Source organism: Vipera ursinii, assembly GCF_947247035.1.
Source record: "Vipera ursinii genome assembly, chromosome: 3".
NCBI classification, from domain to species: Eukaryota; Metazoa; Chordata; class Lepidosauria; order Squamata; family Viperidae; genus Vipera; species Vipera ursinii.
In genome coordinates this window covers 184,859,086-184,872,670 of record NC_139516.1, presented here as the reverse complement: position 1 = coordinate 184,872,670, position 13,585 = coordinate 184,859,086, and the positions used below count along the sequence as shown (strand labels likewise).

Below are 13,585 nucleotides of genomic sequence, written 5' to 3'. Positions count from 1 at the left end.
CCTTGTTCCTTCCGGACTTTTTTTTAGAAGGGAACATGGGGCTTTTCCGGTGTAGATCACAGAGATGTAAAAACGCCGTGGAGGAGTTGAGCAGGCAGTTCCTGTTTCTGGCTTATGCGAGGAAAGGGCGATTTGGGGAGGAAGGGCGGAAAAAAATAGCAAGGAAACGTTTTTGTCATGGCGCTGGGGAGGACTGGAGTGCGATGCTGGCTTCGGAGCTGCTGTTTCTGGGAGACCCGTTTCTTTTGCGAGGCCACAAGAACGAAATCCGGCTGCAGCCGTCAACTTTCTTTAGGTCGTGGAGGGAAAAGGGGAGTCGAGGTATGATTGGTTTATAGGCCCATCACTTCTAATCCTCTCCTGTGTAGGGCCCGAGTTTGTTCCGGAAAAGGAGAAGATGATAGATAGGTCTTGGTTTTGGGGGGGTGGGGGAAGCGTGGCTCTCTTAAATGTTTTTTTTTAATCTGTCTTCCCTTCTCCCCGTTAATTACTCCTTCATACTTAAGCCTGTGAGGGTGAGCTGCGATACTCTTTTTGCAAGCTTCCTAATTTGCTGAGCGGGAAAAATCAGAAAAATTAGGATAATAAACCTGTGGTTTTTCTTGGAGAAAAATATATGGCATTTTTGGGAATGTTTGCTTTACTGAGAAGCAGGTCATAAAGAGATTTTAAAAATCATCCTTACTGACGTGATGCTTTCAAATTGTTCTTAACGTCTGTGTTTTATTGTTGTAGTATTTTGTTCTTGGACAAATATCCCCTCCCCCTGAGGGAGGGAGAATGGTTGTCCAAACAACTAGGAGGGTTTCATGCTTTTATTGTTGTTTTATACCTTCAAGTCAGTGTTGACTCCTGACAATGGCCTGGCTAGTTCTACAGTTTTCTTGGTAAGATTTCCAGAAGTGATTTCCCATTACCTCCTTCCTAGGGAAAGATTAAGAGGAATGACTGGAGATCAGTTGGCTTTGTGCCTAAGGCAGAACTAGAAAACTGGTAATTTCAGGCCACGCTTTGACTTATGTGTTTGTACTTATGTTCTCCTAGATGAGTGCAATAGAAAGAATCAGAATCCATTTTCTAAAATTTCTTAGAAAACCTTAAACATTGTAAAGTTCATGATTAGAATGCCTGCTTGGTTTTAAATACCTATTTTTCATGCATACTAACAGGAGGAAAAGGTACACTGATACTTAAGGTCTTTAAGCTTACAATATTTTGTTTCATTGTAAACAAGATGCCCTGATAAAATGGTCACAACTGAGAGAGAACCAAAGGTAGCAATGAATTATTTGGGGGGCAAAATATAGAGTTTATCAACAGAATGAGCTAAAGAGTTGTGACATACAATAGGTAGCTTTTAACACACTGAAAGATGTGAAGTTATATATACCATTAAAAACAATGATCCTAATTCCATATTATATTAAGCCACAATATGACTTACCCTAGTGCTCAATACCAAAGCTCAGATTCCACCTTTAGCCCACTTTGTGAACATATATGCTTAGATAAAAAAATGGCATCAGATTTGTAAATAGCTATGTTGAATTTTTTATTAGGTGTTTGAAAAATCCAGAATTTTCAGAAGAGGATTTATATTCTCAGCATTGTCTTACTTGGGATACAACACTTATCTAGTAATTTCTCAGTCTGCTATGGTTTGGGCTGATGTGAAAGGTAAGAAAAAATTCTAAAAATGCACAATTGTCAAATCCCATCCTCCATTGCTAAAATATAATTGATTTTTTGTTGTTATTAGAGGAAGGACTGAGTATGGCTGTTGGTAAAAAATACAACTTGTTTTCTCTCTGTGCTATTTACTTATAAATCAAATTTATAAAGCCATACAACTCATCAGAACTCTGGTGGCATACAGGTTATATAATACAATACAGTACAAAATGGTACAATACAATAAAACTATAACCAGGGAAACAACAAACCCAGGAGAAAACACACACCTAATCCACCTTACCTAAGGCCAGGAGGAAAAGCCAGGTCTTCAGTATACAATAAAAGGATAGCAACGTCAAAGTTATCTCATCCTATGGGGAATATCAAGTGGAAAAGGGTAGTTGATGGTTCTGAGGCCTGGCTCTGAAGTGACTCAGTGAAGAAAAAAATCACCCTTGCAAATATTTAGATACTGATTTTGTTTTCTAAAATGAAAAGGGGAATATCAGCCTGACGTTTCATTTTTTCAATCAGTTCAGTATTTTAAAATCCTGAAGGTTTAAGGAATCCATTTCACCCCTCATACCCTATAGAGAGTCTGAAAATATTGGACCCATCTTCGAGAGATCTTGGAAACTGCAAATAATGGTGCAGACTATAATTTTGTATGCTTTTAGCGCTTTTAAACAACTTTGAAGCTCAGTAATTTATGTATCAAATAGAAGGACTTTATTTAGAAAAATATTGATGAGATGGAAGCTCAGCCATAAGATGATTATTCAGATGAAGATTGGCACAGGTATCAAGATTGATATAGAATTTGTTGCTGATGGATAGTTTAAAATGTATATAAAGTGGATTTTGCATATTTTGTTTCTTTACAAAGTTTATATTATTGTAAATACATATATAAAAATCATATTTAACTTATTAACATATTTATTCAAAAACCTGTTATATTCCTTCTCTGGCTGACTCTTCCTTTTATATATTGTCTAATACTTACGTCTTTCCTTTGGGTCAGAGTCCCCTAACTTTTCAGGGTTGGTTTTGTGGGAGGGGTAAATGTGCACGCAAGCGGGGCTGTGAGCAGTCGTGGCGGCACTCACACGAATGGAACCACAAATGCCTGCAACGCTCGCCTGAATAGGGTTGTGTGTACATGTGTGCATCTGTCAGCCACTCATGCGGCCCAGTGGTGGGGCATAGCCCACAGGTTAGGAATCCCTGCTTTGGGTTGTTTGTGCCAATAATACAATAGAGCTGTTAATAGAAATGTGTTTTGACTACCATGATGCTACGTCTATTAAAACCGTCTTCTATTCCTGACTTGTAACATTAGTATGTCTGTATGCAGTGACATGAAATAGTTTTCTATTAAATAATACCTGCTTCACAGATGGGCATATTCACTGAATTCTTGTTTTATTATATCATAAGTTGATGAAATCCTAGATCAAGCAGACTATCTCTATGGTAGTGGAGAAACCCAAAAGCTTTATCAGTTGCTGAGTGAACACAAGAACAGGTACAGTATGCTATTTCGGCATGTTCTAATGTGTGCCATGGCATAGAGCACACAGCTATGATACAAAATCACTAGATACATGGAAGGGTTAAAATCAGAATTTTAGAATACATTATAGTGGACCTTTTGAGTCCTTTACTCTCATTTAAAAAACAACTTTTTCTTCTAATTGCTTTCAATGGAAAACAAAACACTCAAAATGAAATAATATCACATCAATACATGGCACTATGCACTGAGCAATAAAACAGTTTGAAGTTCTAAGATCAATTTTTAAATGCATTTAAGGAGATTGGGAATTAGTTCATAAAAACTTACTCTGGGTAAATTTGAATATCCCCAGACTTTAACTTCTGGAATTGATTACACTTGTAGAGTACCTCTACTTTCACTAGATACAGTTGTCTGCAAAATACCCATTAATTACAATTATTATAGTCTCATGCAGTGTTGTGTTACTAAATTGCTTTAAATTGTTTTATTTTATATAAGGTTATCCCACAGAACTATTGTTTGGTAGTAAATGTGTAATAAATATGTCTTTACATTGAGACCTTACTATGGTACGTCATAATCAAAACATCCTGTTATATGTGTTGATATGTAGTGAAAATGCACAAGTGTTGTGGCGTCTGGCACGAGCTTTACGAGACCTTGCTCAGCTTAGTCAAACTTCAGCAGAAAAAAAGAAGCAGCTGGCTTATGAAGCCCTTGATTATGCAAAGAAGGCACTTGAGAAAGACAACACTTGTTATAACGTACACAAGGTCAGACAAACAAATAATTTACATTTTGTAGAAATTTGAAAGGAAAATTGCAACAGTTCTTTCATATCTAAGCTTGTAAGCCGCCCTGAGTCTTCGGAGAAGGGCGGGATATAAATGGAATTAAAATAAATAAATAAATAAATAAATAAATAAATAAATAAATATCTTAAATAATAAACTTATATTCAGTTCATTTAATTAGTATACAGTAATTATGCAGAAATTATCATTTTAAAACATCCTTACCAAATGAATTGAGATCAGAAAGTTCCAGAAACTGTAGCTGCAGTAATAGTCCTACTGACTTGTTTTAAAGTAGATACAATATTATTGAAAATATTGGAACTAGTGATACATACTAAGATATACTCAAAGGCAAAAGGATGCAGAAGTAGCTGCATGATCCCAAGAAAAGATTTGGTTGCTTTAAAAGATGAAGATACATATAAGTTAGGTATCCCTGCGTGTTCCAGAGCACTTTTTTGCTTTTAAAACACAAGTGTTGCATAGTGTAACATAAATCATAGAAGAGTAATTGAACTAAATTATTGCCAGGTATTTTTTATTTCAAGTTTTAATTTTAAAGGGCTAGAATGGCTTAGGCGGTTATAGATAGTCATGTCCTGTTTAAGTATGAACCTGTCTAGACATTAAAATAGAATTTCTTTTAAATGTCTATTCCCCCCCCCCCCGGAAACCTGTCTGAATGTAGAATGTGGGAAAGGTTCTTCACTCTTCCAAAATTATATAAATTATTCTCTCAGGACTTTTATGTAATCTTTACTTGGTTTAAAACCTCCTTCAGCTTGGACTTTTAAGAAATTGTATGCCATTCAATTTAGTTTTAACTATACAGTAGTTCATTTTAGACAGTTAACCACCTAGCATTCCATATTGACTGCAGCTTCAAATAACAATTCTTTGTGTAGGATGGTTAAAATGTATTTATTGTCAGTATGATGATTTCATATTGCTAAATAATCTATTCTTTTTATTTAGTGGTATGCAATCTGCCTCAGTGATGTGGGAGATTATGAAGGAATAAAGAACAAAATTGCTAGTGCTTTTGTTATAAAAGAACATTTCCAGGTATTTAAAATTATCAACTTTTGTATTAATCTTAACTTGCCACACAAACCTGAACATGATCGAAGAGCAATTTATGATGCAGAATGAATTAGAAACTGAAATGTTTTTAATTGTTGTATTATATATGAATCATTGAATTGTCATTGTCTTCATTAATAGGGAATGCATAAAATATTTTAATGGATTTTTGTCTAACATATACAAAAATACATTTTTGTTTCAAAAATGATCCAAAAATGTAACATTTTTGAAGCCTACATTGGATACATTTAAATATAAAGGAACCAAAGAAGGGTAAGAAAAGGCAGGGTGAGCATGAATTTAGAATATCCTTTGTATTTTTGAAGTCTTGCCATTCTTCTTCTAGAGGTAGTAATTTATGCTTGCTGCATGCTTGCTGAGGAATACAGTTCTAGTCCCAGGAGCCTGACACTTCTGTAGTCTAGGTTTTACATTTTTATCCTTTTCAGTGTGATTAATAAACCACTTTGTTTTAGGGGGTGTTGAAATAACAAACATAAGGAGCAGTTTAAACTTTTCAAACTATAATTTCATGAAGTAAGAAATTAACATTTATTTGCTTAATTAATTTTTAAAATATAGAGCAGAAAAGACTAACTCATCTCAATATATTTGTTTATTTGGCCATTTTCCCTCTCTTAATCCATGCTTTAAACGTTGTTTGTGTATGGCTGGTATTGAGTTCACTAAAGCTCAGCCATATTACATGTTTTCAGAATTCACTATTTCTAATGGTCTCTACCTTTTCTTGCAAACCACCCTGAAATACTTGAATTAGGTTGTTGAACGCACAGATATAAATCAGAGAGCACCTGTTGACCATTGTATATCCCTGATTATAATTTTTTTCCATGTTTCCTTTTTCCTTCAACTATATCTTTCAGAAGGATATTTGTATTTTCAAACATAGTTTTGTGAGCTTGAACAGAGAAAGTTGGATGCCAGCAGACTTAACTTAATGTTAGCTTTCAACCATCAGGATGTAAATGTGATCTGTACAAGATACAGATAGATATGTGCACTAAATATTAAGGATATTTCTCCCTAAACCATATGAAATTCATTACTTTTTTCAGACAAAGATATACAAAATGTAATTTCATTATTGCTAGGGATTAGATAAGGGGGAAGGTAGGAGTTATGGAGATAAATATTAAGCAATGATGAATAAAAGCTTTTGTGGGTTTTTTAAACAGAAAGCAGTTGATCTGAATCCAAAGGATGCTACTTCACTTCATCTTATGGGCGTTTGGTAAGACAATCTTTTTAAACAAAATTATATTTGAAATGCCAACATTTTTGTCTGATAATGTGGAATGTGAAGTAATTGTACAATGTTTTTAGTATTTACAATAAGTTCTTGAACAAATGAATTACCTTGTCAGCATTGTTTTATAATATATGTAACATTATGTATAAATTTCAGCAATACGTCTCCACTAGTTGTGTTTTAAAAACATTGTATTTGATCTATCCTCTTTTCCTTCTAATTGAGAGATAACAGTATCTCTCACTTGATCCTTCAGGTTTTCTAAAGGTACATTCATTCCCCCTGTAACTTGGTCTATTGATCTTGCCTTCAGTGATTACTACATTTCAACTTTTGTTAGCCCTACCTAACATGACAATCATAAGGGATCAGGGACTTGTATATGATAGTATTCGAAAGATCACATATTTCCCCACTCCAGTTTTTACCTAATGGTTAAAGATTGCATTTATTATTCATTAGCATTTACTTTCCTGATCAAGTATCATAAGTGTTGTCTCTTGCTGTAACTTATTGACTGATTTACATCCTAGGTGCAATATTTTGCTCAAAACCTTTTTAAAAAGACCTTTTCTTCCCTAATGTTGAGAAGCTCCAAACTAAGTAGCACCACATCTTAAAGATCTGAAAATACAATGATTAATATGCTTGTCTTAAAGGGCTAAAGAAGACACAATGAAACAGATACAGGCTTTGATTTGTTAGTCATGTTATTAACAGTTTGAGTATTGGCCAAGCCTTATCCAAGTAAATGAAGACTTTTACAATTCAGTTTCAGCATTCTTTCATGAATAAATCTCCCCCAACTTCTCTAAGCATACTCTTGTACACTTCAGGTATTTTTCTCTAGACTTGCATTTGTTCTCAAAACATTCTTAGTAAGCAAATATTTATTTATTTATTTATTCCATTTCTATAGCTGCCCATCTTGATTCAGTTAGTTCTAAAACCATAAAAACAAGTTACAAATTATTCATATAGGCAACCAAACATTATCATAACTGCATAAAAATTAACATTGCAACACAATACAATATCAAGATCATGTGAAGTATTAATACCACTTTACAATGCCTTGGTAAGGCCACACTTGGAATACTGCATCCAGTTTTGGTCACCACGATGTAAAAAAGATGTTGAGACTCTAGAAAGAGTACAGAGAAGACCAGCAAAGATGATTAGGGGACTGGAGGCTAAAACATATAAGGAACGGTTGCTGGAATTGGGTATGTCTAGTTTAATGAAGAGAAGGGCGAGGGGTGACATGATAGCAAGTGTTCCAATATCTCAGGGACTGCCACAAAGAAGAGGGAGTCAAGCTATTCTCCAAAGTGCCTGAAGGCAATGGATGGAAACTAATCAAGGAGAGAAGCAGCCTAGAACTAAGGAGAAACTTCCTGACAGTTAGAACAATTAACCAATGGAACAACCTGCCTCCAGAAGCGGTGAATGCTCCAACACTGGAAGTTTTTAAGAGACTGGACAGCCATTTGTCTGAAATGGTATAGGGTTTCCTGCCTGAGCAGGGGGTTGGACTATATGAGCACCAAGATCCCTTCCAACTTTATTCTTATTAATATTATGTGTGCTAACTACATATCTTCTTAATAGATATTTCTTCCATCTTCAACCCTGGCTAAGGATCATCTAGTCAAGTGTCCCCACAATTGGGTGTATTTGTTCCTCTTTGGCACTTTTCTTCAGAAATTCTTGAATGCTTTGGTGAGTCTTATCCTAATCTCGCCCAGCATTCCCAAAATCTTAAATGTTCAATCCATCTATAATTTGCCAGCCAATTTTAATCTGGACAGCAATAATTATTCTGTCTTCAACAATTATTCAAATAGCTAGTCTGTTTATATTAACTGTCAGCCTGATCTTTCATTGACCAGTTTCTTCTCTCTAATCTTGACTTATTGTCCTGGAGGTTTCTAATACTTTATGCCACCTTTATACCTGCCTTTCCTCTTTACTGAATTAATCCTATTCTTATAACTTGCCTAGCAAGCATAGCATAGATCCAGAAGGGAATGTATTTGGCTTACTTTCCCTAGTCTCAAAATCACTTCAGAGTAAATATTCATATACTTATCTAACTAGCCAAGTCAAAATGTTTGGAAATCAAAAAAATAGTTTTCATACTACAAAAAAAAAAAAAACAGCCAGTGAGGCCTTTCTTCACTTAAGTGACATAACTTACAGCCTTCTCTAGTTGCTCTTTAGCAGTGATCTGGAAGTATAGTAGTAAGTTAGGCATACACCTTTCTAGAGTTGGGTTAAAGTTAGACTTCACTGACTTTCTCTAGTCATGTGATTTTAAATATTGTGACCTTAGGAGATATACTTAATAAATACATTTTCCGTATGTTACAGGTGCTACACATTTGCTGATATGCCATGGTATCAGAGGAATATAGCTACTGTTTTATTCTCAACACCGCCTAGTTCTACCTATGAAGAAGTATGTGTCCCACTAATATTTTATATAGCTTCTTTTTTGGTGTATTATCCTTTAAAACAATGAAAGAAAAACAGATGGAAAGCTTAGTCCTTATAAGCTATGAGACTAGTGTCAGGCAGTATATTTTTGGATAAAACTTGAGATTCTGAAAAATAAATGTACCATCTACTAAATGACTAACAACATATTGATATAATAATATACAAGCTATTTCATAAAATACATAAAATAAGTTTACATTTGTAAATAAATATATCTTAAATATAAATGATAAAGCATAGCATTCCCTTTTCTCAACAGTATTTCTTAGAAAACACAAGTTACATTGCAGTTATTGAAGAATTTTAATTTTTACTGGAAGGATTTGGATTACTTTAATAGTATTCTAATGTTAATACTAATGTCTTCTAGGCATTACAATACTTTCAAAAGGCTGAAAATGGTAAGTTACATAAGAAAGCATATCACACAACAATTTGGAAATCAAATTTAAAATATGTTAGATACTATATGAAAGTATAAAATATTTACAGCATATAAAACAAGGATATAGATAAATGAAAGTTATTAAAATTCTCTTCGCCTATATCTAATGATATATTTACCGAGGTATCAATGTAGTGTTAAAAAATTAGCATCTCTAGTCATTGGGGGAAATAATTGTTAAATTAGAAAACACATAGTGTTTCAATAGGGATGTTAAAAAATAGTTTGATAAAATCATCCCAAGAGCATTTACGAGTTTATTATGTTAAAACAAGCATTTCTTCTTTGTTTATAAAAATGTTTCTATTGATCATGAGAAGATAAAAATTAATTAAAACCACTTATTTATACATTATAAAGTGCTCTGAAGAGGAATGTGAAATGTTTCAGTCATAAATGAACTTGCATCGGAATTTGCATTATAAAAATGTATATTGAAGTGATTTTCATGTTGATGAACAGAAGCAAAGTAATTTTCATCTTAAAAATGTATTGAACAATTTACCGTATATACTTGAGTATAAGCCGAATTTTTCAGCCCACTTTTTGGGCTGAAAAATTCCACTTCGGCTTATACTCCAGTCAACAAAAAAACTTACCGAGGACTTGTGCGCGGCCGAGGCTTTCGTGCTTCCGGGATCGCGCGCACCTCTCCCAAGCCACCGCCATCCGGAGACCTGCCGAAGTTTGGGGAGGTTTGGGGAGGTGCGCGCGCACCTCCCCAAACCTCCCCAAATGTCGGCAGGTCTCCGGACCTCCGCGCCTTGCCTGCCTGCTTTTTTCCGCAGCGGAAAGAAGCAGGCAGGCAGGGCGCGGAGGAACGGAGACCTGCCGACGTTTGGGGAGGTTTGGGGAGGCGCCCAAACCTCCCCAAACGTCAGCAGGAGGAACGGAGGCCTGCCGACGTTTGGGGAGGCGCCCAAACCTCCCCAAACGTCGGCAGGTCTGCGCGGAGGAACGGAGACCTGCCGACGTTTGGGGAGGTTTGGGGAGGCGCCCAAACCTCCCCAAACGTCGGCAGGAGGAACGGAGACCTGCCGACGTTTGGGGAGGTTTGGGGAGGCGCCCAAACCTCCCCAAACGTCGGCAGGTCTGCGCGGAGGAATGGAGACCTGCCGACGTTTGGGGAGGTTTGGGGAGGCGCCCAAACCTCCCCAAACGTCGGCAGGAGGAACGGAGACCTGCCGACGTTTGGGGAGGTTTGGGGAGGCGCCCAAACCTCCCCAAACGTCGGCAGGTCTGCGCGGAGGAACGGAGACCTGCCGAGGTTTGGGGAGGCGCCCAAACCTCCCCAAACGTCGGCAGGAGGAACGGAGACCTGCCGAGGTTTGGGGAGGCGCCCAAACCTCCCCAAACGTCGGCAGGAGGAACGGAGACCTGCCGAGGTTTGGGGAGGCGCCCAAACCTCCCCAAACGTCGGCAGGAGGAACGGAGACCTGCCGAGGTTTGGGGAGGCGCCCAAACCTCCCCAAACGTCGGCAGGTCTGCGCGGAGGAACGGAGACCTGCCGAGGTTTGGGGAGGCGCCCAAACCTCCCCAAACGTTGGCAGGAGGAACGGAGACCTGCCAACGTTTGGGGAGGTTTGGGGAGGCGCCCAAACCTCCCCAAACGTCGGCAGGTCTCCGTTCCTCCGTGCCCTGCCTGCCTGCTTCTTTCCGCTGCGGAAAGAAGCAGGCAGGCAGGGCGCGGAGGTCCGGAGACCTGCCGACGTTTGGGGAGGTTTGGGGAAGTGCGCGCGCACCTCCCCAAACCTCCCCAAACTTCGGCAGGTCTCCGGACGGTGGCGGCTTGGGAGAGGTGCGCGCGATCCTGGAAGCACTGAAGCCTCGGCCGCGCACAAGTCCTCGGTAAGCTCCGGGTGGTCACTTGCTTCGCGTCTCCTGAGGGAAGGGGGGGCGACTGGAGCGGGCGTGTTTCCTCGCCTGCTGGGCGCCGCGATTTGCCCGGGGAACGCGCGGACCCCGAATGGCAGCGTGGAGCGAGGAAGCGGACAGCCAGGGCTTCCCCGAGAGCCGCGGCCACACAGGGTATTCCTGTGTATTCAGGCTTGCAAAATGGCGGATCGAGCCTCTGCTGGCGGCAGAGGCTTGCAGAACGGCGGATCGGCTTATACTCGAGTCAATAACTTTTTCCAGTTTTTGGGGGTGAAATTGGGGGTCTCGGCTTATACTCGAGTCGGCTTATACTCAAGTATATACAGTAATATAAATGGGATATATATAGATTTAATACAGAATGTAGATCTAGGGATATGAAATGAAAACATTACAGTGCAGATAGAACCAAATATCCTTTACTACCCAGTAAAAAGTAGCACTTAATCTCTCTCTTCTATATATGTACTAAGATTATGCTTAACTTTTTAAAATGTTAGAGGCAAATAAGCTTTACATTATAAATTAAAAACAAAGTTTTTTGTTTGTTTTTATTTCTGTAGTTGAACCAAATTTCTATAGTAAAAACTTGCTGTTCTTAGGAAAGACATACATGAAATTAAATAATAAAAAGATGGCCCTTCTCTGGCTAACAAAAGCTAGAGATAGGCTACTACATACAGAGGAAGATAAGCAGGTAAGCTATTTTCACAGTCAGATACGTTTATATAGAAAAAACATTTTTAAGTATTCTTGTGCTAGAACTGAACCTACATAAGTGCTTTCATTAGCTTCACACTGTAGCCTAAAGCTGTGTTTCCTGATCTTGGTAATATATTGTCTTACTTTCAGAACTAACCAGCCAATATGGCCTTTGCTGAGAGTAATCATCTCAGGGTTACTGGGAACTCGACAGCTTTAATTTAAGTTTAATAAATTATTAATCTAAAGAAATCTTGGAAATTGAAATATTGAAATAAGTCATATTTTTTATGAAATGTTAGATTGGTAACCGACTATCAAATGATTATAGAAATGTTAGATCTGGTGTATTATGAACATTGTTAATAAGCATTATTAATGTTTTTCATCAAAACTAAGTTTTACGATTAATGGTTAGAATAATTTCCTGTAGATTTCTCTGTCCCTTTTTCAGGGGAAAAGAATTGAATAGGTTGAAAAAGATTTCATAAACTTGATATGGTACTCTAGTTGGGTTCCACTGTACTTCTTTGTGAGAATTTTACCTGGAAGCTTGACTTGTCAGTTTTATTTTATAGCAGCCCTGTGGTAAACTGATTTGAGTGATGATTATTGGCTCAAGTTTGTAACTAAGCGTAAACTTGAAAACCGGCTCTCAGTGCCCAATGTTTGTTTAACATCTCTGTATTCCAGTTTGTATACCAATACCATTTTGTATACCAATGCAATAAAGAAAAATTCTTTGCTGTTCACATTAAAAAGAAATGCAGCAAAAAACCCCATACAAAAATAAAAACAAGGTGTTTGTTTTTTTTAAGATGGTACTATCAAATTAAATTGGGGAAGGCTCAGCAAAAAAGCCTGGCCTTTGAGAGCGGATATAAATGCAGTAAAAAGAGAGCCAGTCTGATTTCCAGAGGGAAGGCTACATTCATATTGCATCAGTTTCTATCTGATCTAATCCTGGAGATCAATGTCTGCATAGACTGCTAAACGTTTGGTTCTCAAACGTTATTGAACTTATCCAGTTTCTTCACTGATAATCCTCTATTTTCTTAAAAAAATAACCAAAAGCAAATTAGCAGAACAGAATTAATTAACACAACTATTTTTACATGATTTACATGCTGTATCACATGATTATTTTTTTACTTCTATTGTTCCAGGTACAAAAAGAAGCTTTGGAACTACTAAATTCTATATGACACGATTACTCAAAATATATGAACTGATGAACTAAGAAACTTAGCAGAAAGCTAAATATTATATTGTGGTTCAAATTGGTATATGAAGAAAAAATTTTTTAGAGAAGAATAAATTCCAGATTTTACTCACATTTACATCTACATCTATTAATCCATATATATATATATATATATATATATATATATCCAAAATGGAGACAAAAAATCAGGAAACAGTTATGAAATTGACAAGTGTTCAGAAATTTTAATTTTAATTCCTATTTTTCTTGTTTAAACTGTTATTTCAATCATTGTCTAGCATATGAAGACATGGTTTTAGATATTTCATTTGGATAACCACTGTTTTTGTTTTGGACAATTTAGTAGGACAGAATATGCTTGCTTTTATACGTCAAAAGGATAATTACGGTAGGTAAGATATAGTTATAAGAATATGGTTAGAATGCAGTATTGCACGCTTACTCTGCCCACTGCCAGGATTTCAGTCCTGACAGGCCAAAGGTTGAC

General features: G+C 37.1%; 1 protein-coding gene across 2 annotated transcripts; it reads left to right on the top strand.

Annotated features, from left to right (window-relative positions):
* Positions 1-76: 76 nt before the first annotated feature.
* RMDN1 (regulator of microtubule dynamics 1) lies at positions 77-13,209 on the top strand. 2 transcript variants are annotated; one of them, XM_083359690.1, is made up of 10 exons: positions 77-321; positions 1,560-1,677; positions 3,115-3,202; positions 3,810-3,969; positions 4,969-5,058; positions 6,276-6,331; positions 8,723-8,810; positions 9,222-9,252; positions 11,735-11,868; positions 13,040-13,209. In XM_083359690.1, the coding sequence occupies exons 1-10, from the start codon at positions 178-180 to the stop codon at positions 13,076-13,078; spliced, it is 948 nt and encodes a 315-aa protein (XP_083215816.1). In that variant the 5' UTR covers positions 77-177; the 3' UTR covers positions 13,079-13,209. The 2 variants fall into 2 exon arrangements, with proteins under 2 accessions (XP_083215816.1, XP_083215817.1); XM_083359691.1 differs by lacking the exons at positions 11,735-11,868; positions 13,040-13,209 and having other exon boundaries at positions 9,111-9,246.
* Positions 13,210-13,585: the final 376 nt, after the last annotated feature.

What these genes read in the sequence shown, in the direction of transcription:
- RMDN1 (XM_083359690.1), top strand. Translation starts at nt 178, where the DNA reads ATGGCGCTGGGGAGGACTGGAGTGCGATGCTGGCTTCGGAGCTGCTGT. An exon ending in CTTCATCTTATGGGCGTTTG is followed by an intron (nt 6,332 to 8,722) that starts GTAAGACAATCT and finishes CGTATGTTACAG; the next exon opens with GTGCTACACATTTGCTGATA. An exon ending in CTAGTTCTACCTATGAAGAA is followed by an intron (nt 8,811 to 9,221) that starts GTATGTGTCCCA and finishes AATGTCTTCTAG; the next exon opens with GCATTACAATACTTTCAAAA.